The 27,232-nt window shown below is 36.1% G+C and overlaps 1 protein-coding gene across 8 annotated transcripts in view; it reads left to right on the plus strand.

The window, feature by feature from the left end:
* RIMKLB (ribosomal modification protein rimK like family member B) overlaps nucleotides 1-26,559 on the plus strand; it is an 86,875-nt gene extending 60,316 nt beyond the window's left edge. For 3 of the 8 annotated variants that reach the window (XM_034645258.1, XM_034645260.1, XM_019809884.2), the window contains exons 3-7: nucleotides 2,506-2,736; nucleotides 5,138-5,224; nucleotides 6,513-6,716; nucleotides 15,574-23,012; nucleotides 26,376-26,559. In XM_034645258.1, the coding sequence (XP_034501149.1) occupies nucleotides 2,506-2,736; nucleotides 5,138-5,224; nucleotides 6,513-6,716; nucleotides 15,574-16,037 (986 nt within the window). In that variant the 3' untranslated portion in view covers nucleotides 16,038-23,012; nucleotides 26,376-26,559. The remainder of the gene's footprint in view (nucleotides 1-2,505; nucleotides 2,737-5,137; nucleotides 5,225-6,512; nucleotides 6,717-15,573; nucleotides 23,013-26,375) is intronic. The other 5 variants (XM_034645259.1, XM_019809886.2, XM_019809885.2 and 2 more) reach the window with 5 other exon arrangements.
* The last annotated feature ends 673 nt before the right edge of the window (nucleotides 26,560-27,232 follow it).

A 27,232-nucleotide genomic window follows, 5' to 3' on the forward strand; every position in this document is an offset into this window, starting at 1 on the left:
GTCTCTGTTTCTCTTTTTTCCCTTTGCTCATTTGTTTTGTTTCTTAAATTCCACATATGAGTAAGATCATATGGTCTTTCTTTCTCTGACTTATTTCACTTAGCATAATACTCTATAGCTCCATCTATGTCACTGTGAATGGCAAGATTTCATTGTTTTTTTATGGCTGAATAATATCCCGTTGTATACATATGCCATCTTCTTTAGCCATTCATCTATCATTGGACACTTGGGGCTGCTTTCATAGTTCAGATATTATAAATAGTGCTGCAGTAATCATAGGGGTGCGTGTATTCCTTTGAATTAGTGTTTCTGTATTTTTTTGGTAAATACCCTATACAATTCTGGATCGTAGGATGCTTCCATTTTTACCTTTCGAGGAACCTCCACATTGTTTTCCACAATGGTTGCACCAGTTTGCATTCCCAACAACAGCGCAAGGTTCTTTTTTCTCAACATCTTTGCCTACACTTGTTTCTGCCTAATATATATATTTTTAAAGTACACTCTACACCGAGCATGGAACCCAGTGCAGAGCTTGACCTCACGACCCTGCAATGAAGACCTGAGCTGAGATCAGGAGTTGGGTGCTTAACTGACTGAGCCACCCAGGTGCCCCTGTGTAATAAATTTCTTATCTCAAAAATGCAGGAATAAAAATCCCACCCCCATTGCTTTTCTAAGGTTCACTTATTATTGGCTGTAAGTTCTAAGTCTTATGACCTAACTCAGGTGTTACCTACTTCTCTCTCCTATATCAGAACTTCCATATTTAAGAGTGTCTCTCCCACTTGAATGGGTTCTTCTAAGAATAAGGACCTTATCTGCCTTATTTACCAATCTATTTATAATTTTTACAAAATAATCTGACACATAGTAATTACTTAATTACTTAATATTAAGTGAATGAATGTCTATGAGTAAGGTATTGGTTGTATGGTATATATCTCTTGTATAATTCCAGTTAACCCACTAAAAAGAGAAATAAATAAAACTTTATATGTACTGACAGAGAAAGATGTCTCCGTAATTTTTTTTAAATATTTTTTTATTATGTTAGTCACCATACACTACATCCCTGGTTTTTGATGTAAAGTTCGATGACTTATTAGTTGCATATAACACCCAGTGCACCGTGCAATACGTGCCCTCCCCACCACCCAATGTCTCCATAATTTTAAGTGATGAGAGAAAGTAACATAAAATATCTTTTTCTAAAAATAACCTAAATATATTTCTGTACTTAACAGTGGGGAAAATACATACCACTATTAATATTGAGTACCTAGGATGTTGGATGGGAGCTGAATACATCATACATTTTCGTATTTGAATGTTTTGAAACAGCATACTATTTTGTGATGCAAACAGGTTTTTAAGACTTTTTCAGTTTTTAAGTAATCTCTACACCCAACGTGGGGCTCAAACTTAAAACCCCAAGATCAAGGGTTGCATGAGTCCCAACTGAGCCTCCCAGGTGCCCCTGTTTTTGGATTTTTTTTTTTTTAAGAATAAATTTTAACCGGTGTTGAATAAAATGCAACACCTAGGTGTAAAATAATATAAGAAAACCATAAAAGAAGGCAACTTGCTTATATTTTGCTTTATCTAAAATGAACACATAAAAAATATAATTAATACAGAGTTAATTTAATTCCATTATAGTAGCATACAGTGTTATATTAATGTCAGGTGTACAATGTAGTGCTTCAATAATTCCATACATTTGATTTGCCTTTTTTTTTTTTTTTAAGATTTTATTTTTAAGTAATTTCTAGACCCAGTATGGGGCTGGAACCTACAACCCCGAGATCAGGAGTCACACGCTCTACCAACTGAGCCCTCCAGGCGCCCCAAGACTTGCTTTTTTTTTTTTTTTTAACTCAGTATTAATGTACGTGGACATTTTTTTTCTATTCTATCTCTGAACATAGAGATTATGACAGTCTTTTTTAATTTTATTAAGTAAGCTCTACACCTTATGTGGGGCTTGAACTCAATGACCTAAGATCAAGAGTCCCATGCTTTACCAACAGAGCCAGCCAGGTGCCCCATGACATTCTTTTTTAAAGGCTTTATGGTATTTCATTTTATTGACACATAACCATAATTTAACCACTACAGAAATTTTTCTCATTAAATTTTCTTTTTTCTTGTAAAGGAATATAAGAAATGTCTCTTTCCAGTGAAATCTTTTTTTTTTTTTTTTAAGATTTTATTTATTTATTTGACAGAGACAGACAGCCAGCGAGAGAGGGAACACAGGCAGGGGGAGTGGGAGAGGAAGAAGCAGGCTCCTAGCAGAGGAGCCTGATGTGGGGCTCGATCCCAGAATGCCAGGATCACGCCCTGAGCCAAAGGCAGACACTTAACGACTGAGCCACCCAGGCGCCCCTTTCCAGTGAAATCTTAACAAAATTGTACTTTTAGTTTTGTGACCCAAACTCCTAAGTATTTTGGCATGTTCCTTTTTAATGGTTTTGGCTTCATTCCTATGTATTTCAGGTCTACGGATCAATGGAGAACTAATTACTGCCTATCCCCAAGTGGTGGTAGTGAGAGTACCAACCCCTTGGGTGCAAAGTGACAGTGACATCACTGTTTTGCGCCATTTAGAGAAGATGGGATGCCGATTGATGAACCGACCTCAAGCCATCCTGAACTGTGTTAATAAGTTTTGGACTTTTCAAGAGTTGGCTGGCCATGGTGTTCCTCTGCCAGATACTTTCTCTTATGGTAAGTTCGCTAATAAGAATTTATAGCCTAATTTATAGCACTTAGAGTTTTGAAAGCCATACTAAATTAATAGGGTTATATGATACAAGGAAATTTGTGAACATGAAGGAACTTCTTATAGAAATAACTTTCAGTGTTAACAAACTGGAAACAGGAATTATAAATCCTCTGTTAAGATTTAATTCCATGACATTGGTAGAGTGGATTTAGCAAACTTCTTGTAAAGGGTCAGATAGTAAATATTTTGCACTTTCTGGACCGTAAGTTCTCTCTTGTGACCCTCAGAAATGCTGTTGTAGTGTGAAAGCTGCGATAGACCATACTTAAACAAATGAGTATAGATGTGTTCCACTAAAACTTCATTATAAAGAAAAGAAAAGACCGGGCCAAGTCCATCTTAAAGGCCTTACTTTGCCAAGGCCATGGTAAAAGATATTACGATTTGGTGACATCTCTGTTTAATGTCTGATTATCCTTACCAGCATTTCCATGATAATTCTTCATAAATTGTCTTCTTATTTTTAAGAAAATGACACACTATACTTGAGAACCAGTGCTTCCAAAACTATCTATGGTAAAGGTAAATGATCATTTTTTTTTAAAGACTGATATGCTGTGGATCAGTACTTTTATAAAGTATGATAAAAATGAGCAATGCAAGATTGCTATAGAAGCTTCCAGTGCTACTCTTTTTATATTTATCTGGTCACATATCAGTAGCAGAGAAGTCACATGAACAATGTTATGTTAGTATATTTGCTGCCTGTTCAGTTCTTTTCTTTGGAAAGGATCAAACTTACTATAAATTATTACAAGTTTCCATAAAGACAGTTCTTCAAATAAATGTTCAGTAGTATTCTTGGAGAGTTAATGAGGCTTTTTTTTTTTTTTTTGAACAGTTTATTTGTGTGAGAGAGAGCGAGAGCACACACGTGCACACCCACACATGGGGAGGAGTAGAGAGAAAGAGATAAGCAAACTCAGCACTGAGCGTGGAGCCCGGCGCAGGGCCTGATGCAGGGCTCAGTCTCATGACCCTGAGATCATAACCTGAGCCAAAATTAAGAGTCAGACAAACGTTTAATTGACTGAGTCACTCAGGTGCCCCAACCTAAATATTTTAAAGAAAGGAACTCCCCAAGTCTGTATCGCATGTCTGGATACAGTTGCTGTTTTTGGCAATTACACAAGAAGAGATGATATGAATAGTTTGAGAATTCTGTCAGATGCCTTTGGGATATTCTAGTTTATATTATGAGTCTACACTTCTGATTTCAAGAGAGTGGAAAGGAGAAAAGGGTTAAACAAATTAACAAATATTACCTATACTCTAATGTTGAAGGTTTAAAATTAAGGGACTGCATCATCTTAATTTCTCTTAAGCTGCAAATGTATGATATTGCAGTTGATTAATGAACTTTTTCCTGGTTTAATTTTTTTATATCACCATGCTGATTTTTTGACAACTATAATTCATTTTTGCTCTAATCTCGTTACTGTATCATTTGTTCTAAGCCAATACAAATAGTAAAGAATAAAACTTAACTCATGGGTACTGGGTGATTCAGTGTAGAACTCTGATTAATAATGGAGATAAGAAAAATTAGTGTGTTTCATGAGAGGGAGAGAACACACATAGCATCAACCTTGTATGAGTCTTCGAAACAGACTTATTCTGTTTCTTAATCTAAACCAGGCAATAAGTATACTGAAATAGATCTTGGTGCTTCTGTTTTTTGTATAGTGGAGGAATAAGGGATAAAAATATAAAATATTGTATAGAATTAGAAAACTGAGTTGAAAGGTACTTAATTTTTTTAAGTGAGATATTAGAATATTTATAGTTAAAGGTAGCTTTCATCCATTTTAAAAGGGGTTGTTTTAAACTGGTATTTAATTGTACTTTCAGCTTTTTAAAGTAGGCTCCATGCTGAGCGTGGGGCTTGAACTCACAACCCTGAGATCATGAGCTCAAGACCTGACCTGAGATAAAGAGTTGGATGCTTAACCACCTGAGCCACACAGGCACCCCTCAGCTTTTTTTTTTTTTTAAGATTTTGTTCATTTATTAGAGAGCAGGAGAGAGAGAGAGAGAGAGAGACCTATGAGCAGTGGGAAAAGGGAGCAGACTCCCAGCTGAGCAGGGAGCCCCATCTGGGGCTCAGTCCCAGGATCCTGGGATCATGTCCTGAGCCAAAGGCAGATAGATGCTCAACTGACTGAGCCACCCAGGTGCCCCAGGCACCCCTCAACTTTAAATTACGTTCTTTAAGAAAAACAAAATTTAGCTCTCAGTTTCTTAACCTTCTACCTCCTCTGTGTTGCTAACTTTAGTATAGATAAAACTACACAAAACACGTATGTTAGTTACTGTTCTTAATTTCTTTTTTGCTCAAACCAGGCGGTCACGAAAATTTTGCTAAAATGATTGATGAAGCAGAAGTACTGGAGTTTCCAATGGTAGTGAAGAATACACGAGGCCATAGAGGTGTGTATGAATTGTTACTGTGTACATCATTTTGAAACTACTCTTGAGAGTTGATGGGGTCATTATACAAAATACATTTTTCTTAATCTGATCAATGCTATTGTTATTTTTTTGTATTTCCTCATGGTTATTGACTAGACAGTAGTCTTATCAATTGAAATGTATAGCCTTCGAAGGACTTTGGGAGAATAATTAGAAGGAAATTGTTGGTGCATGGTACTTCAAACTTATGGAAGTCTGCTGTGCGCTGTTCACTTTGGTTAGAAGCTATTTCTTTTCATTTAGTGGTTGTCAAGGCTTAATGCCTTGACAGGGATAGTTGGATCGAGGTTCAGCTGGGGCTGTTGAATGTATTGTTTATAATTAGGTCTCCAGTATGGCAGCCAAGAAGTCTTAGGGCTCCACAGAGAGGCTCCAGTGAACACAGAAGCTGCATGACCTTCTATGAATTAGCCTCAAAAGTCATACAGAAAAGCTTCTGCTGTGTTCGTTGTTTGAAGCAGTCACAGGCACTCCTAGATTCATAGGGAAAGGATAAAGATTCCCCCTCTTCTCGGTGGGAAGAATGTCAAAGGATTTATACCCATCTTTTATTTTATTTTTTTAAAAGGATTTTATTTATTTATTTAGTTAATTAGCTAGTTACTTGAAAGAGACCCATCACAAGCAGACGTTGGGGCAGAGGGAGAGGGAGAAACAGACTCCCCTTTGAGCCAGGAGCCTGATGTAGGGCTGGATCCTAGGGATCATGACCTGTGTTGAAGGTAGATGTTTAACCAACTTAGCCACCGAGGCGCCCCATACCTGTGTTTTAAAAACAGCCATTTGTTTTGGCACAAAATTTGACAAATACAGTGATGGAATTGACTAGTGAACTCAGAAATAAAACTAGGTATGTAGTAACATACTGCTATTTTATTCTAGGCAAATATTATATATATTGTATAATAATATATGACTCGTTTTTACTTAGAAGAAAGTGTTTTGCTAATAAATGAGGCTGGCATTATTGGCTCACCTGCAGGGAATCCAAATCGTAGACCCCTACTTCATGACATATACCGAAATAAATTCTAGATTACTGTAGGAATTAAGGGGGTGGTAGGAGATTATTAACTTCATCTTTATACACATTTTTGCTTTGTTTTACTCATTATCATAATTGTTACTTTGGTTAAAAAGTAATTGATTCTGAAAGAGCAGGTTGAGACCCAAGAAGGTGCAGGTGATACATATCAACTGCTCACAGTTTGACTCACATATATTTTTTATTCTTTTTCAACCTCAGGCAAAGCGGTTTTCTTGGCTCGAGATAAACACCATTTGGCTGATCTAAGCCATCTTATTCGCCATGAAGCTCCATACCTGTTCCAGAAGTATGTTAAGGAGTCTCATGGACGGGATGTGCGTGTCATTGTTGTAGGAGGCCGTGTGGTTGGCACCATGTTACGTTGTTCAACAGATGGAAGGATGCAAAGCAACTGCTCACTAGGTAAAAACAATGCAGGTGTCTTTGTAGTATATGCAGTATTACGGCTTGTCCAGTGAGTATTCATATATAACTACAGGTCTTTTTACTTAATAAGTTGAAAAACATTATCTTTCACTTGTAACTATGATCAGTAGATTTATAATGAATATAATAAATATACTTTTGAGGTTTTTTTCTAGTAATAAAATTGGATTTCTCTGAAACATAAATTTGCTTTTACCCATGCTCAATTTATAACTCAGTTCACACTTGTATGAAATGTCTGACCAGAGTTAAAGATTCTGTCTTTGGTAGTATACTTATTTTGTGTGTAATTGGCATTCACTCAAGCTGGGTCCTAACCTGTTTTACCCATTGGTCCAAACAAGGTTACTATTTTTTATTTACTTTAATATGTATTTTCGGAGATCTCTTATTGTTGAAGTGCCTTAGAGCTTAGTCTGGGTTTTTTCTTTTCTCTGTATTTCATTTTCTTTTTTTTTTTTTAAAGATTTTATTTATTTAATTGACAGAGATAGAGACAGCCAGCGAGAGAGGGAACACAAGCAGGGGGAGGGGGAGAGGAAGAGGCAGGCTCATAGCGGAGGAGCCTGATGTGGCTCGATCCCAGAACTCCGGGATCACGCCCTGAGCTGAAGGCAGACGCTTAACCGCTGTGCCACCCAGGCGCCCCTGTGTATTTCATTTTCTTAGTCATCTGATCTGGATCGTGGCTTTAAATACTATCTGTGTTATTTTCAAATTTATATCTCCATTTTAGGCTTTCTTCCTGAACTCCCAAGTACATATAAATAACTGCCTACTCAATATCTACCAGTAGTTGTCTAACAGACATTTTAATCCTGTCCAGAAGTGAACTCCCGATACAACTTCCCCTATGAGTGTATTTCATCCCCAGTTTTCTCCTTATCATTTAATAGCAACTCTGTCTCTCCCATTTAGACCCAAATTCTTAGTCATCGAGTCTTATACCACATATCAAAACTGTCAGATTCCAGTTTCTTTATTTCTACTCTAAAAATGTATCCAAATACGACAGTTTCTCATCTCTGCCATTAATACTGTCTTATTTGGATTACTTATAGTAGCCCCTAATTGGACTTCTTGCTTCCATCCTTAACTCTCCTATAGTCTCTTTTTTTTTTTAAAGATTTTTTTTTAATTTATTTATTCGATAGAGATAGAGACAGCCAGTGAGAGAGGGAACACAAGCAGGGGTAGTGGGAGAGGAAGAAGCAGGCTCACAGCAGAGGACCCTGATGTGGGGCTCGACCCCAGAACGCTGGGATCACGCCCTGAGCGTGAAGGCAGACGCTTAACCGCTGTGCCACCCAGGCACCCCCTATAGTCTGTTTCTAACACAACAGTGATGTGATAAATCTTTTTAAAATACAAGTCAAATCAAGTCAGGCTTTGTTTAAAATCATCCAGTGGTTTGTGTTTCATTCAAATTAGAGTAGTTTATGGTCTTAGAGTAGATTAACAGGCCCTGCATGATTTGAGATACACAACCACAGGGGTAAATCTCAGAAACATAATGTTGAGAGAAAAAATGAAAGTCACGGAAGAGAATACGTGTAGTATGATTCCATTTATATGAAATTTAAATATATGCAAAAAATCAATAACAGTTTGCTGGGAATATAAATTAATATGGAGTAAACTGTAAAGAAAAACATTATTGGTAAATGTGAAATTCAGCATAGTGGCATAGAATGGGAGCACAGGGGATTTGAAAGCTAATAGTGATATAAAGCCTCTTTTGTACTCTTGAAAAATAATTTATGCCTCCTGGCATTAGTTCTTCATGTCCCATTTTACATTTTCCATCCCATCATATTATGCTTATTAGCTGCTACAGAACTGAATGGCATCTTTTCAATTCTGGGACACCTTTACCTTCTTACCTTTATACCGGAGATTTAATTAACAATTACTTTTTATACTTCAAGCAAAGAAGCTAAAAAGGTAAATTAAGTTTGTATTAAGTGATCATTTTTAAATTTTGAAGTAACTGAGGCTTACAGGAAAGTATGTAGGATAATATAAAGGATTCGATTCGTTTTTATCCATTAACCAGCTTGAGGAATAAGTTGTTAATTTAATTAAGTTCTCTGTTTACCCCCTCCCTGGTCATTGCTCCCTCTCCTCCCCAAGTTCTAAACTTGATGTTTCTCTTTCCCTTAAAAGTACTTTCAGTACTTTTTTCTTCCTAAACAAGGTATTGTTTTGTGTGTTATAAAACTTTATATAAATGTGTTATAAAACTTTATATAAATGATTTATATAACAAGGTATTGTTTTGTGTGTTATAAAACTTTATATAAATGTTTTACTTTTTTTCACTTAGCTTCATTTTTGAGATTCATCTATGTCAACATGGTAGCAGTAGTTGACTAATTTTCCCTGCTGCATAATTTTACCTGTTGACTGCTCCAATTTGGGCCTTTTGCAAGCAGTGTTGCTATGAAAATTCTTTTGTATCCTTCGATACAGGCCCAGGAGTGTTTCTAGGTTGGCCCATTCACTCAGAAGTGGGATTTCTGTTTCCTAGTGAGTTATATAACTTCACCTTTACTCGATATTACCAAATGAGTGTCCAAAATCATATAATGTTTCTTTCTAAGTGCCACCTTCTTGCCAACTTGTGATATTGATAGACTTTAAACGTTTTGTCAGACTGGTGTGAGATTATATCATGTTATTTTAATTTGTATTTCTGACCCTATTCACCTATCTTCTGTGAATTGCCTGTTGAGGTCTTTTGCCTCCTTTTTTATTGGGATTTTTTTTTTCTTTTTTTAATATGACTTGAAAAAGAGTCCTTTATGTAATCTGATTTCAAATCCTTCATCATTTACATGATTTGTAAATGCAGTGTTTTCATTCCAGCTTATGATATCTCATCTTTTTTTTCCTCCAAAGATCTTATTTATTTATTTGAAAAAGAGAGAGGGCGCGCACACATGCACACACGAGTTGGGAGGAGAGGCAGAGAGAGAGAGAGAAGCAGACTCCCAGCTGAGCAGGGAGCCCAACGTGGGGCTCTATCCCAGGACCTTAAGACCATGACCTTAGCGGAAGGCAGCAGCTTAATTGACTGAGCCCCCTAAGCGCTCCTCGTCTTTTTTGGTTTATATATGCATTCTTTGATTTATTTTTTTATTGAGGAAATTCTTTTTCATCCTATGGTTGTATTCTATTCTTGTATATAGTCCTCTAAAATTTTTTGAAGTTTCGCTTACCATGTTGAGGTGGTTAAGCTATCTGAAATTGATTTTGTTGTTCAGTGTAAGATAGAGATCCCATTTTCTTTTTTTCCCCTAATGAGTAACAGCTGGTTTTCCCAGCACTGTTTATTGAATGGCCTGTTCATTACTGATTTGTAATGCCATCTTTCTTCTGTTTCAGGGTCCTCTGGTCTGTTATATATTCTTCATTCCCTATATGATTATCAGTCAATCTACCTTATTCTTCAAAATTGAATGCCCTCATTATTCTATGCCCAAGGAGTCCTTTTTTTTTTTTTTTGATAATCCTGATTTTTATTTTTCCATCTCTATTAAGATGTAATTGACACATAACATTGTATAGTTTAAAATGTACAACATAGTAATTTTATATGTGTATATATTGCAAAATGATTACCACAGTAAGATTAGTTAAGACATCCATTGCTTCATATATTACTGGGGTGTGTGTGTGTGTGTGTGTGTGTGTGTGTGTGTGTGGTGAGAACTTTAAAAAAAAAAAGTCTACTCTCAGGACGTGTGGGTGGCTCAGTCGGTTAAGTGTCTGATTCTTGATTTTGGCTCAGGTCGGGATCTCAGGGTTGTGAGATCAAGGCCAGTGTTGTGGCGCTCTGTGCTTAGCAGGGAGTCTGCTTCTCTCACTCTCTTTGAAATAAATAAAAATAAGTCTTAAAAAAATCTCTCAGTAACTTTCAAATATGTAATATATAGTATTGTTAACAGTAGTCATCATTCTATATCTTATATGCCCAGAAGTTATTCATCTTATAACACAAAGCTTGTACCCATTGACCACCTTCACCCATTTCCCCTGCCTCCCCCCTCACTCCATTCTGGCAACCACCAATCTGTTCTCTGTTTCTGTGAGTTTGGGTTTTTTTAATTCCACATACAATCATACAGACTTCACTTAGTATAATGCCCTCAATATTTATCCATGCTACAAATGGTAGGATTTTTTTTTAATGGCTGAAAAATATTCCTTTGTGTGTGTATCTCACATTTTAAAAATATTTATCACTGCAATGTAGTGGACATCCTAGTTTCATGTGTATAACATAGTGATTTGATAATTCTGTAAATTACTTGGTGTTCACCACAATCAGCACAGTAGTCACCATATAATATTATTACAATGTCACTGACTATATTCCCTTCATCTGTACTTTTCATCTCCATGACCTATTTATTTATTTATTTATTTATTTTTTAATTTTTATTTATTCAACAGAGATAGAGACAGCCAGCGAGAGAGGGAACACAGGCAGGGGGAGTGGGAGAGGAAGAAGCAGGCTCACAGCGGAGGAGCCTGATGTGGGGCTCGATCCCATAACGCCGGGATCACGCCCTGAGCCGAAGGCAGACGCTTAACCGCTGTGCCACCCAGGAGCCCCCATTTATTTATTTTTTAAAAAGATTTACACATGCTTGCAGGGGAGGGCAGGTGGGGAAGAGGAAGCGAGGAAGGGAGAGCCCCCAGAGGTGGGGCTCAATCTCATGAACCCGAGATCATGACCTGAGCGAAAACCAGTCAGACACCCCCATGACTTCTTTATTTTATAACTGGAAGTTTGTACCTCTTAATCCCCTTCACCTATTTTACCCATCCTTCCCACCCCCTCCCTTCTGGAAGCAAGTTGTTCGGAGGCCTTTTTTATATGAATATTCTCTTTTATTCAGTATTTACAGTAAAGGTAACTACATCTCTTCAGTTTTGGTACTGTAGCAAGTGCTTAGTGACTATTCTTTAGATATTGCTAGGTATTGTTAGCATTCCCATTTTATTTTATTTTAAGATTTTATTTATTTGGGAGAGAGAGAGTGAGCAAGACAGAGAGAGAGCACAAGCCAGGGGAAAGGCACAGGGAGAAGCAGACTCCCCGCTGAGCGGGGAGCCTGATACAGGGCTCAATCCCAGGACCCTGGGACCACGACCTGAGCCTAAGGCAGACGCTTAACCATTTGAACCACCCAGGTGCCCTAGTATTCCCATTTTAGAGATGAGGAAGGCCCAGAACAGTTAAGTAACTTGCTCAAGATAACGGATCTAATAATGGTGCAGCCAGAATGCAAATACACTATTTGGCTCCAGAGTTGTCCTCTTTAGCCACTCTTTGAATATGTTGATTTCCAAAATTGGAAAAATTACATGGAAGCTATGCAGTAAATGACATGACTTTAGCCTTTTTTAAAAAAACTGTTAAGCCGTGTGCCTCTGTACTCTTCTTAATGTTTATTAACTATAATATGATCTCAGTTATGTGAAATTACATAGACACATCTGATGGATAGTTAATTAAGTGTTAGATAATTATGGTTAGTACTGGAAATCAGCTTTCAAGCTATTTTTGCAAAGACTATTTTGGTTTTTCCATAATGAATAGGTTTGGTTGACTTTAAAACATTTTAAATAGTTTTATACAAAGAAATAATTTTATAAAATTATTTAAATGTCATCCTTTTCATCCTCCCCCCTCCCATTTTCCTTACATCTTCTACTCTCCTTTACCTACTATATAGATCCCTTTATTGATTTGCACTTACTTTCAGTTTTTTGCCACTGTGAGCATGTTGCTATAAATGCATATCTTTGTGAATAATGCTTTTACATACTGGTACTTTTGTGTTGAGGAGTTTCAAGATTGGTATTACTGGCTCAAAATATTTTTATATTTAATTTTTTAAAAGATTGTGTTTATTTATTTGACAGACACAGCGAGAGAGGGAACACAAGGAGGGGGAATGGCGGGGGGGAGAAGCAGGCTACCCTCTGAGCCCCGCATGGGGCTCCATTCCAAAACTCTGGGATCATGACCTGAGCCAAAGGCAGATGCTTAATGACTGAGCCATCCAGGCACCCCTATATTTAATTTTTATAGATGTAGCCAGATTAATTTGCCAGAAGGCTATAAGTGTATTTTTAAGTCTGACATACTAAAATACCCTTTTTTCCTCCCCCTTCTCAAGCACTGTTACTTTTTTTTGTCTTGTGTTTTTCCCCACCTAATGGCAGTTAAAAGCTATCTCACTGTTAATTTAATTTTATTTCCTTAACTGTTAATGATGGGAGTATCTTTTCATAGCTTATTGGTAATTTATGTGTACTTGTATATGAATTGGCTTTTATTACATTTGTTGTCGTTTTGTTTAACATTTCTGACCAGTAACCACTAAATGCCAGCTAACTAAATGCCGGCTATAGCTATAGCCTTCCTCTAATCTCAATTAAACAGCCCAAAATGCCACCATTCAGTTTCTAAATTCTCCCCTGTTGAGAACCACTGCTTTAGAACCTCTAGTACAGTGTTAAGTAAGGATTGTAAGTATCTAAGTTTCTGATTTTTGTTGAAATAAATCTAAAGTTTTGCTATTTAGAATATTTTTTTTTAAAGATTTTATTTATTTATTTGACAGAGATAGAGACAGCCAGCGAGAGAGGGAACACAAGCAGGGGGAGTGGGAGAGGAACAAGCAGGCTCATAGCAGAAGAGCCTGACGTGGGGCTCGATCCCACAACGCCAGGATCACGCCCTGAGCCGAAGGCAGACGCTTAACCGCTGTGCCACCCAGGCGCCCCTATTTAGAATATTTTTAAGTAGCTTTATTCTACTAGAGTTTTTGAGTAGGAATGATTGTCTAATTTTATCCAGTGCCTTTTGCAATCCTTATATTGATAAGATCATTAGTGTGTTTTCCACCTTTAATTTCTTGATGTGTAATGGGTTGTGTTGATAAATTTTAGATTTAAAACAGTTTTTGAACTACCCTTGCATTTCTAGAATAAACCTTCTTTAAAGAGGTATTAGCATATTTTTACATTGGGATTCCTTTAGTATTTCATGTAGAATATTTACATGTATTTTAATAAAGATTGGTCTGTAATGTTACTTTTTAAGACATTGTGATCATTTTTAATACCAAGGTTATATAACATTGGCTTTTATTCAGTATATTGGGGGAATTTTCAGTCTTTTCCTAGGGCATTTTATAGGTAAAGTTAACATCGGAATAAAGGATAGCTAAAGAAAACTCCACTTTGAACCCATCTGGTCCTGATTCTTTTTATAGAAGTAGCTCTTTTATCACCTTTCCAGTCTCTTCTGTAATAATAGTTGGCCTGTTTAATAAAGTTTGCTTCTTCTTGGATCAATGTTGGTGATTTCTCATTTGCTTAGAAATCAGCCATTTGTTTTAGGTTTCAGGTTTTAGTCTTAGTTTCATGAGATGTTTGCTTATGTTTATTTGAATCTCTCTATTTTCTGCAGTTCTGCCTTTGATATCATTCATAATTTTGTCAAAGTAGCATTTGGATTTTTTTTCCTCCTGTTTTTTCTGTTGTAGTCATTCAGCGTTTTCTCTTTATTAAATTTCTCTTCTTAGTTTCTTTTTCTAAGAGTACTTAATTTCTTCTTTCTAATTTCAAAATAAAAGTTTTGGTATGAAGTGTTTTTACAGATGGTATTTATTTTCCTTTAATTTAGGGGATCAGTGCTCTAATTTCTAAGTCCTTAATAACCTTTTGGTTACTTAAATCATTAATTTCTAATTTCTAATCTTCTTGGGTTATTGTGAGACAATGTTGCCTGTAAAAAGCATTTTATAATTTGTTGGGGCCCCTCAGCTCCTTCGGCTGAGCATGTGACTCATGATTTTGGCTCAGGTCATGATCTCAGGGCGATGAGATCTCAAGCGGAGCTGAGCATGGAGCCTCCTTGGGGTTCTTTCTCTCCCCCTCCATCTGTCCCAACCCCCACTAACAAGCTCTGTCTTTCCTCTTAAAAAAAATTGTTAGGGTCTTGTTTTGTTTTGGGCAAACACATGGTTGTTTATTGTCAATATTTGATAAAGGAAAAATGGGTATATACTATATTCAAGAGGTATAAGGCTATGAAGTGAAGTTTGTTTTTGCCTTTGTCCCTTATCTCTTTGCCCATCCCTTTGTTTTCAAAATTTTTTTCATTTGGTACAGCATATAGATAAACTTTGTCTTTCATACCAGTCTGACCAGTTTCCACCTTTTCCATGGGAAATTTCAGTTTGTTTCTAGTGTAATTGCCAGTACAGTTCATTTTATTCTTTCAGTTTTATTTTGTGTTTGCTGGTTTATATGGTGTACCATTAATTCCATTTTCACCCCTGTTCCCAAATTCAATCTGGATGCTCATCCATGGTTTTACATTCTATTAGTAGTTAACTTCTCTTTCCCTGTGCTTAAATCAGACACATATTTCCTCCTATTATTTGAGAAGGTAACAGTTGTGCCTGATACTATCCATTTTCTACTCTCCTCTGCCTTCATAAAAATATGAAGTCTTTAGAATACCTTCACCTCGATCTATATTATTGCAAGTAAAATCGGTTTCTGTGAAAGTTTAATGCTGTCTCAGAAAAAAATAGCGTATTGAAAAAGCACTGAGTTATTTCTTTGCCTGAATTGGACGGGGATTCTTTAATGAAGGAAATTCAGACTTCAGAAGTCACAGTTTTACACTAGAATGGCACATTTGTTACCACTACTGATTTAAAAGACAGCATTAGAGGCAAGCTTTAGTTTTACTCCAAAAATTTATCATTTTGGTAACTTATCTTGTTTTCTTTTTTGCCAGGTGGTGTGGGGATGATGTGCTCCTTGAGTGAACAAGGGAAGCAGCTAGCTATCCAGGTGTCTAATATCCTGGGGATGGATGTGTGTGGCATTGACCTATTGATGAAAGATGACGGCTCCTTCTGTGTCTGCGAGGCCAATGCAAATGTAGGTTTCATCGCCTTTGATAAGGCTTGTAATCTAGATGTAGCTGGTATCATAGCGGACTATGCCGCCTCCCTCCTGCCCTCTGGCCGGCTCACCCGGCGTATGTCCCTGCTCTCCGTGGTGTCCACGGCCAGTGAGACTAGTGAGCCGGAGCTGGGTCCCCCAGCCAGCACTGCTGTTGACAACATGAGCGCAAGTTCCAGCTCTGTTGACAGCGACCCTGAAAGCACGGAGCGAGAGCTACTCACCAAGCTCCCAGGGGGCCTATTCAACATGAACCAGCTGATAGCCAATGAAATCAAACTCCTGGTGGAGTGACTCCACCAGTAAATAATTAACCAACAAAACCCTTGTAAAACTCACTTTCTTTTTCTTCTTTTTTTCTTTCTTTCTTTTTTTTTTTTTAACCAACTTGCAATGCTGTTCATGGAAGGTACTCAGGAAGATGAGAGAAAATTGAGTAGGATTAGTTAGGAGAGAAGAAAGGGGAGATAGACTAGACCTCCGCTATTAAGACGTTACTGACTTTCATTTACAGATGATACAGATAGAATGGCAGAAGAGATACAGAAAAATGTCAGGCTCTTATAATAGTTACCCTTTTAAATTACTCAATGTGTATCCTCTCAGGCCATGAAGAACACAGTGTTTTTCATGGTCCCTTACTTTGTTTTTGTACAGTTGCTACAAATTTTGACGTAGCATAACTTCACATTGTGTTTCAAAGATTTGTAATGAGTGAGGAAAACATCTATCTAAATTATAGGAATTTTTACATACAAACCTGAAAATTCTGCCTTTACGATATTAACTAGCAACTTAACATTCATAGTTTATGAAGTCTTGAGGAGCTCTTTTACTGGGATTTATTATTTCTGTTTTTTGGTTTTCCCTTAATTTGGGTGGGAGGGCAACATTAATATGACCCAATAAAGGTTTCTTAATGACAGAATTGGCATTTTCGTATGATGAAAGGGAAATGAACAGTATTGCAATGTCTGGTACACAAAATGACATTTACTCCAATGTAGATAAAATTACACTAGTTTAAAATATGTGCATTGACTTGTATTTGTTAGTGTTTTAATCTTTTTTGAAAGATATATGCTCTGTTAATGTTGCATTTTTTTTTAATACATGCTAGTCTAACATTCCCTGATCTATGCCTGCATCTTTAACAATGGCCAAAGTGAAGAAAGTGCTACCTTTTTTGTTAACAAGACACTGACTTGAAACATGTGCATTTAAAGCCTTTTCCTTTTTCTTTTTTCTTTTGGTGGTTGGGCATTTAAAGTATAAGGACAAGGAAGAATATTTTTGGGGGGCAAATCAAGGGCCTATAAGTTCTTAAGTATAAAGCTGAAGTGATTTTATAATACCAGCATTATATATTTGCATTTTTCACATTTTAGGAGGGAGTATATATATGTGTGTGTGTGCACGCATGCATGTGTATGTGTTTTGCTTTTTTGTTTACACCAACCAATCAAAAAGGATAGATTCTAGAAAATGGAGCATGATGGGGAAACACAGTTTTTACCTTAAATAAGAGATAACTTGTTTTAATAACTACACTGGGGTAGAGGTACTCACGAAAGACAAACAGAATAGATGCTTCTTAGGCCTTTTTATGTATATGTATGTTGTTTGGTTTTTTCTTTGGTTCTAGACTGTTCAGTGTATGATTTATTTAAGGCTACATGCTTTTCTATGCTTCTGGCTGTGCATTTTCTCCTATTACCCATAGGTTTTAGGGTGGGGTGGACCGGACGTTTTTGTTTGGGGACTTATTTTGCAGTGTTAAGTCTCTTATAGCCCAACTCTGAAGCCTTCAATACTGTCCACTCTTTATATTCCTTTAATTTCTGAATTATAAAAGCCCCAAAATGGTACATAACACGAGCCTTTACAACATGGGTAAATCTATTTGAATAATGGGTTTGGAAGGTGTGTTAAGAAATGGAGATGCTCCAGAGCTCAACGTAATTTTTTTAAACAGCAAGTTCCATCTCACTACAATCCTCTGAAGCTTTTACCTGAGTCCTTTCTTGCCTCTCCAGTGCTTTTTTCCTTCAGATGGACCTTAAACATAATTTCTCGGACACTACTAGAGAGACTTCGAGGCAATAATAAAAGATCAGTATTAACCAGCTCTAACAGAGGTTTGATCATGCTTGTACAGTTTTCCCCCCATTTTAAAAAGGAATGTAATAAAATTTGTTTTTTTCCATAGAATTAAATAATATTAAAATTGAGTGAAAGGTTGATTGTTGGCAAATAGAATAGTACCTCTAATCTGTGCAGTGTCTCATTTCACCTCAGAAAAAGATGATAATAGGAATTTCTAATTTATTTTAGGATATTCTAATCTCATATAAAAGAATTTGACTTGCATAGGGTTATTCTGGACCTTACATATGTATATAAGTACCTCTGACTCATTAACAGAAAGAAATACTTGGTACTTCTTTCACTGAATGACCATAGGAGGATGCATATTTGGGATAGAGAAATAAATGAGGGAGAAGGAAGAGCTTAATTAAGTCATTATTCACGTCATTGTGTAGAGAGCATCTGGTTGTCACATAAATTATGATATATTAAATACTTACATAGCACATGTATATAGATTTATGAATTTTAAAACATAAATATAACACCCTCTCTACTTGATGAAACACTCAGGGTTTGTGTTGGGTGGGATAAGGTGTCAGGAAAAATGTAGATATACCTTTAAAAACATTTACCAAACTAACCAAATATAAGAATTATCTGAGATTATTTCATCTTTAGCTTTATTCACTACTGATCAATCTTTTGTGCATTCACACTACATTAAAACATAGCTTTACCAACCTATTTCTGGATTCGTACACTCACATGTTAGAATGAAGAGGTTAGGAATGATCATCTTAGAGTTTAAAAACATGAATATCTTCTTGAACTCCCTCAAATTAAGGTAAAGAATATGAACAAATCATTCTGGAAGAACCCAAATGAAACACTCCAGATATTTAAGTGAAAGTTAAATATATTTTCATATTGTTTAATAACTTTTGTATAATTTTCATTGCTATTATGAGAGGTAAAAATGTACTTATCAGATATGTGTAATTCTTATCATGCCCAAATCTGAATTATTGTAAAAATGTGTATTGTTAAAATTGTAATTCTTAATTGTATTTTGAAAGTAATTCTTTCTGATACTGTTTTTATGTTACCTATGATGAAAACTGGACTGTACGTACACACACACACACACCCCCACGAACTATTCCATTTAAAATTTTTAATAGTTTTTTTCTTTTTTTGGTGCCTAATAATTGGTCATTTCTGCTGGCTTTTGCTCCACTGAACTTTGAAATCTTTCTGTATATGCTATCAATAAGAAAATATGCTGGAACGTTAGAAAAATCCACCAAGAGACTTGCTTTCATCAAGCACTTTATCAGACTTTTGAGAAGGTATCGAAGGCATTGAGAGAATTGACTTTCAAAATCATCTCTTCTTTTTCTCAAGAAGAAAACAATGGAAAAACAAATTCTCTTCATTCAGTGAATCCCTGGTTTGGGGCCTGGGGAGCTTAGAGACATTGTGAAATCAAATCTTGTGTTACATTTTTCTCCTGGCTCACTCTTTTTGAGAAGGTTTATGGGCTATATGGCTGGTGAGACACGATCCCCTCCTAAGAAAATGTAGGTGCTCAGACAGGTAACCTCTGCTGCTACTGTTTTTATTTGTTTGTTTGTTTGTTTAATTTCATTTAAAATTTGTTTTTGTTGTACTAGGATATTTTTAAATGTAATATATTGCAGGATTATAACCAGGTTCACTGCTTTCTTTCTTTTTTTTTTTCTTAAAAAAAAAAACAAAGTTTCATTTAAGATACATTTAGGCGCCTTTGAAGCTTGGATTTTGGAATGTTTCAGTAGTGGACAGAAATCTGCTGTTGGAATCTTCTAGTCTTCCAGGTTTAATTTGAAATGTTTTTAGTTTTGTTTTGGATTTTTGTGTGGTATTTTATTTCCTTTATATCAGTGCCCTTTTGCCATGCTGTTTTGGGGTGGCTGCCTAACTCTAGTGAAAATTCTTTCTATATTAACGGAAGTTTGGTGTTTTAAATTCCTTAATGTTTTGCATTTTTAATAATTGTTTTTAAAGAAATATTCTAACTGCTTGCACTGTTACTGTTCTTTACCAGCCTTTTCAGGAGCCAAAAAAACAAAAACAAACAAACAAAAAAATACCCAGAGAAAAAACTTTCCTTCTTCCCCCTTCCTGATGATGAGTGAGAAGTATTGAGAACTTTCGGGGTCAGTGCCCTTCTAAACTCCCCTTCCCCCAATAATGCAGCTGTATAATGAATGGTAAATGCAGCGGTTTGGATTCAGGCACAGCCCCAGCCTGCTTGCAGGTAATTTGACTCTCCATTCTTTCCATCGCAAGGCTAACTTTACTTTCTTTTTAAAAATTTTTCTTCATGTACTTTAAAGGCAACCATGGGTTTGTAAAAATTCTTGTTTAGAAAATAACGCATAAGTATATCTAACAAATAATTTGATTAAAGAAGAACTTTTGGGGGTAAAGTTTGAGTTGGTTGGGATGAACTCCGAGCTTTCTTTGGGGATTTACTTGGCGGTTTAGATAACTCCATTCCTTGCATATATGTCTATAATTAAGTATTTCAGAGTGTGACTTTTTGGCTTTGTTTTTGTTTTGGGTTTGTTTGTTTCTTCCATTGTGCTACTCTGGCTTAAGCTTTTTCAGGGGTTGGTGTTCCGAATACACAGTGAGCTCACAGTATAAAGACATCAATTAGGAGTTGACAGGTATGGAAAACTAGAGTTTTGAAAAGGTAAAAATTAGGTTCTAGGTTATATATATGGTAAAAACTTACCGTAGTGTTGAGTTGATCTTAGTACTTCTCTTTCTGTGACATCATCATAAAAGTGAAAAGGAATGATGAGACAAAGATAATAGAAAACATTTCAGTTATTTTAGGAACAGTGTGATTTCAGAACTAATCATTTTAGCATTTCTAAGACACTAGTTCTAACAAAGAGATAGATACGAACAGTTTCAGGTTATCATAACAGTTCAAATATTTAAAAAATTACAGGTTTGAACAGATTGGAGGGCATTTCTGAAGCACAAGTCATTAAGCCCATTAACCAAGGCTGTAAAATGTAAACAAAGGTTAGTGGCAGGAATAGGAATACAACTTGTCCATTTTAATGTAGCCTTTCCGTTAGTTAATGTAGTATACCCTTCTCTGTCTACCCCAGTCCCTTGCCCTTTCCTCCTTTCTCCTGTCTTTCCTAAAGTTTTAGTTCTAATATAAGTTGTTATCATTGGGAAGATAATCCTCTTTCTGCTAGGTAGAATTTTAGTGACAGTGGTCAGGACATTTTCAAGATAGACTTCTGCACAATTTTATTCTGTGACTTCAGATGTCCTATCCGAAGAGGTTTTAAGTTCACTAGTTAGCTAATAGGATATCGTGGCTTGTAATGCATTCTATAGCTGAAGGCATAAATCATTAACCTATTTTGTGCTTCAATTCACTCATATAAGATAGGGCCAGTCTCTTCCCTAAACATCTTAAGACAAAAATATGTATGTGTTGAACTAAAATTTACTAACAGAGGAATCCCAACTGCTTCCTGAAGGAATTTATGATATATTCTAAAAAAGGCTTGTACCAGAGAACCTTGTTCTCTTGCTAATAATCGCCAATATTAGAATGTGTGGATTATGTGATTCCATGGGACATGGAGAATTTAACAGTCTCCATTCTGCTATGTCCATGAAGATCAGGGACTTGTTAAGAATGATCTTGCTTTCAGATTTCACCATATTCAAACTTACTAGCTGGGCCTTATATAGCATATATACCTGGCTGCTGTTGTGGGGTTTGGGAACATGAGGGGTGGGGTGAATTGTTGTTGTTTTAGGTTTCAGTCAGACAGACATCACTGTGCCCCAGTTCCCAGAAGCACAGCAGGCCTCTAGGAGCATCCGTGGGAACGGCGCAGTCCTGACATCACCAACTCTCCTGCTCAGGCTCATCCCATATACAGAGGTCAAAGGGTGGGGTTTGAGATCGGGGGAAGGAATGAGAAAGTAGAAACAATGTCACTGCAGTGCCACTGTTGACTAGCCTTTGGTGCTTATGTCAGTGTTTGTTTTATTTTTTATGTTGGCAAAACTACCTGTTTTGGGGTAAAAGGTAGTGGGAGGGTGGAACAAAAACAAGCCATTACTTTTATTACTAGTTCATTAGTGGATACTGTTCTTTAGTAGCTAATACAGAATGAACTTGAAACCTAGACCTTCAGTGACAAGGAGAATGGGAATAGAAATGAATCTGAGGACTTTAACAAACGGAAATATTTATGTTGTGTTAGTTTCCAGTTCTAAAACTGCTATTACATTTGTCCCTCTGTCTCCCTTTTTCACCCTAATTTTTTTGTGTATGTATACAGTTTGAGGAAATGTGCATTTGTGATCAGTCCTTTTAAAAGGACTCTGACTTTATTACTCTTGCAAAAGATATACCCAATGCTTATATGGGCATACAAATGCTACCCTATTTTAAATATAGGTGGCGTATGTGTTCGTGTTTTAATGTATTCAGAGCCATTGGGCAATAAGCAGTCCAGAACATTGAAAACTCATGCAGGTAAAGCACCTAACGCCTTTAGTTTCTAGAATTACTATTAAAAACGCCTTTATTGCTGCATCTTCCACAATTCTTTATAGTCTCTGAACTTAAAATTTGCAGGAGTTGTGGACTACGACCTCGTTAAAATTTTAAGTTGCACACTTATTCATAAGATCGTAGGGATAGGTGATAGGAAAGTGTAACAAAAGAAATGGTTCCTTGAGATGGCAGCTGCTGAGTGTCTAAATCTTTCCACTTAAAAAAAAATTCCCAGCTTAGCATGAATATTGATCATACGTTGTTTGATTTTCTGTGATTGGGTTTTTTGTTGTTTTGACTTTGGCGGGGAGGTCTTGGGGAATCAGTGAGGGAGCTCATACACATGTGAAAATATGAAATGTTAAAGGAATTTTTCCATTTAATCTGAATAGTAAGCAAGAACTTTTTCTATATACCCTTCTGCTGCAGCAGAGAGATAAACTGGTAGGTGGCAGCAGAAGAAGGAATTCTTCAGATTGATGGCTACTGAAAGAATCTACATAGAAGAGATAGAGCATAACATACCAAGTGAAGCAAAGGGGGCAAAAAATGGAAGCAGGACTAAAATGTTTGGATTTTGACTCTAAATGGTAAGTTATTTTCAACTAAGAATGTGTTATCAGTCCAGTGGTATTATGTGCCATTTTGGTATGAAATCATAAATGGCTGTGTAGGTCCTTGCCTAAGATGAATTTGGCCTAACTAGGGTACTAATATTTTTACTTTGAAAAAAAAAATTAGCAATATGTAAAATTAGGGATCTTTCCCCAGTAGATTGATATACATGAACCTTCTTCCAGCTTTACTGAGGTATAATTGACAATTGTAAGATAAATGTGTACAACACCATGATTTGTTAGGTGTACACATTGTAAAAGAATCCTCCCCCCCAGTCAGGTTACTCTTTCACATCCAATATGTGAACCTCAATGATGGCAAAAGTTATGCTTCTCACAATAAATCAGATTTTTAACAAATCTGCAAGATAAATGAAATACACTTTGTTTAACCATTTTGTAGAAATAAAAGTGTCTCCTTTTCAGTGGCAACACTGGGGAGATAGCAACAAAAGTGGGTAATTTGGAAAACTTACGGGGTGAAAATGATTTTTTCTTCAACTAGCTGTGTCTTAACTGTGTAGTCCCATTTCCTTGTCTTTGTGTCTACTCATGAGTTCTGCTCTGTTCACCTTTTGTTGCTTTTCTGTATCTGCTCTTACTCTTCCATTTTCTTCAGTTGGGTTTTTTCCTCAGTGTCTTTGTATCTCTTCCTCTTCTTGGTCTCCCTGTATTGCCTCTCTCTCTCATTCATTCCCTCAGAATTTTACTTTTCCAGTGTTGCCGTTTTTCATCTCCACTTCCTCTTTCTGTATGTGTGTGTCCTCCCCTTTTCATTTATATTCTCTGTGTCTCTGTCTGCCAGGATAAACAGCTTTATTTTCTTTGCATCGACAACTGTCTTAAGACATTTTTTTTTTTTAAAGATTTTATTTATTTATCTGACAGAGATAGAGACAGCCAGCGAGAGAGGGAACACAAGCAGGGGGAGTGGGAGAGGAAGAAGCAGGCCCATAGCAGAAGAGCCTGATGTGGGGCTCGATCCCATAACGCCGGGATCACGCCCTGAGCCAAAGGCAGACGCTTAACCGCTGTGCCACCCAGGCGCCCCCTTAAGACATTTTAATCAGAGTGTCAACATCGTGATTATTTTAGAATTTAGAGAGGCTGAGTAGAAGAAATTGGGATTTTTAAGTCCCTGGAAAGATTAAATTTCAGAATTGAAATTTACAGTAAGATGCAGATCCATTTACACATTCAGCCACATGTTTAACTATCGTATCTTTATTGTTGCTGAGAACAAGCGGTTTTAAGATCACTTGGATAGAAAAGTCCTGTGGTGGTTAATTTCATCTAGACTTTAAATTTATTCTGATTTTTTCAGGTTTATAGTGAAATCAGGAAATCAGCAAATCAGTAATTATTTTATAGACATTTACTAGAGAAAATAAAATTTTTATTGATATAATTGACATATACTATAAGTTTTGAATGTACAACACAATGATTTAATATTTGTATACATTGAGAAATGATCACCATAGTAAGTCTAGGTAACATGCATCACTGTACATAATTACAGAATTTTTTTTTAAAGATTTTATTTATTTATTTGATAGAGAGGCTGCCAGAGAGAGAGGGAACACAAGCAGGGGGAGTGGGAGAGGAAGAAGCAGGCTCACAGTGGAGGAGCAAATTTTTTTATTTTTGGTGATGAGGACTTTAAAGATCTACTCTCAGCAACTTCTGAATATGCAGTGCAGCATTATGACTTAGGTATTTTATAACTGCAGAGAAATAAACTTTCAGTCTTTCAGATGAAAGTAATTGAGGTAATAAGCTTTTTTCTGGGATATACATGTAAACAGTTTAGAAGTGTTAATTAGCTTTGTTAAAGTAGCACACAAATAATCGTTTTCAAATTTTATAGATGGTGAGAACAGGATATCCAGAGGAGAAATTATTATTTAAAGAAAAGGACTCCTGTTTCCTATTAATATATGTAGTAGCAGATTGAACTGCCGCATACAAGTGCCTGCCATAGAAGTTTAGAATTTTTAAGCTGGAAAGCTTAGAGGCTATATATTATAATCTTGAATATGCTAGTCAGAGCAAGGGCCCAAGTCTCCTACCTGCTAATAAAGTGCTGATTGCATTATATATCATGCATCTTTCCAAATCTGTTGTAGTAACTGAAGAAATGAAATGCTCTGTAATAAGAGCTGTGATATACCAATAAAAAGTTATCACTATTTGTGCTTGTGGTTATCTAATGTGGTGGGGAGTCTGTTCAAATAAAGCATATTAAGGCAAGCTGTGAGTGACTGTTTTACATGGCTTATATATAAAATTAATAAGTACATCATTTATAGGGTTTGGTAATGAAAAGGTGTCCCTTGTTAAGACACAAAGAAGCCTTCAGGTTCTTTGTGATTTCTGGTTAAGGGAGAAGAGGAATGGATTCCTTAGATCTAGTATACTATGGCTGAATAGTAATGTGAATAGAATAACTGTGATACCATTGACTAAATATGCCTATTCTGTTCCTTTTTTTATTTTTTAAGAAGTGTAAAAGGAAGTTACCTTCGCTTAAAAAATGTTTATCCTAATGCCAAATGACATTATGTATACCAGTATGGAACACAAGACTACACAGTCTAAGTTAATATGGTTAGAATTTCTAAATCTTTTCTAACAGATTTGTTTTTATCACAAATTTTCATATAGTTCATACAGAGATGGTTCGTATAGAGATCAGTGCTTTAGAAGTGAAAGAAGATGACCAACTTGAATTTTAATCTGAACCAAAATTTATTGTTTATTGTATAACTTACTGAAAATGTAACCTAGGGACGCCTGGCTGGCTCGGTCGGTAGAATGTGTGACTCTTGATCTCATGGTTGTGAGTTCAAGCTGCACACTGGGCCTGGAGCCTACTTAAAATATAAATTAAAAAAAAAAAGTAACCTAGGGTAATAGGATAAGAACATAACATTTAAATTTAATTTTGTTCGGGCATTTGTTATAATTTTATGTTTTATTTTGTGTGATAATTATTTTTGCCTCAAGGTTTTCCTCTTGGTATAGTTTTTTTGACTAAAATCACAGTTGTCTATATTAATAGGATTTTTAAGGGGTAAAATTGCTGATACATCTTTATATGTCAGAATAGCAGACTGTACCTTAGTATACTTAGTATACCTTTTTCAGATGAGATCACAAAGGTAAAGTGTGGTAATCACAAAAAAAAATCGTAAATTTTTTTGGTAATCTAGACAGTTTGTAATATTGTCACATTAGTTAATTTTCAATATTTTATTTTTCTTTTTTCTCATCTTAATTATAAAGACTGTTTAAATCTGATTTAAGTGAGGTGTATGTGTTTTTCCCCTCTAGGTTCTTTTGAAGTAACCAGTGATCCTTTTTGCTTATTACTTCATTCACAGAATGGACGAAGATAGATTTGACTGTGTGTTTTTTGAAATGGAGGATAGAAATACCCAGAACAAGGAAGCAGTAGCTCTAACCTGTTTGATTCAATGTGTTTTCTAAAATAAAAACACCAGAACTGGAAATGAAATAGTATGGAGTGTGATTTGTTCTTTTGGCAGTTATTCCTGCCCACTCCATCTTATATGAATTCACTTCAGTCCGTATGGCTAGACTCGAAGTCTAGCTCCACATGTGTCATTCTCTTTATTCCTTCCTTTTCTTCACTTTTCAAACTCCTTTGGTTCTTGACATACTGATTTTTCTATAATATATTCTGACATGATTACTTCTCCTCTTAGTACATAGGCACTAAAATATGTATCATTTTTTACATGTAAAATGTATTATGTGGATTTACCCCTGCCCCTTTCCATCCCACTTTATCTGTCCATGCTAAATAATTGTTTATGTGAGTTTTTTAATCTCTGAAGAAATGCAGCCTTTTTCTATTTCACTCTGACAACGCCCTGGCATACACTCATCACACCATCACTCATTATGTTTTAATCTTCTTGTGACTAGAGACTATGTCTGACCCAATATATTTGAACTGTAGAAAATCTGATAACCTGTTTGTGTGTACAGAGGCAGCCCTAGTACTTTGGACAAAAATATTGATATTCTTTGTAGTCAGATATTGATACAAATTCTAATTCCATTATTTACTGGTTACATGGACTTTGGACAGATCACCCTCTTCAAGCCATACGGGAGTATTTGTAAAAGTTGGAAATAATTGTACCTACTTTAGTAGATTAAGA

This window comes from Ailuropoda melanoleuca, chromosome 16 (genome assembly GCF_002007445.2).
Source record: "Ailuropoda melanoleuca isolate Jingjing chromosome 16, ASM200744v2, whole genome shotgun sequence".
Taxonomy (NCBI): Eukaryota; Metazoa; Chordata; class Mammalia; order Carnivora; family Ursidae; genus Ailuropoda; species Ailuropoda melanoleuca.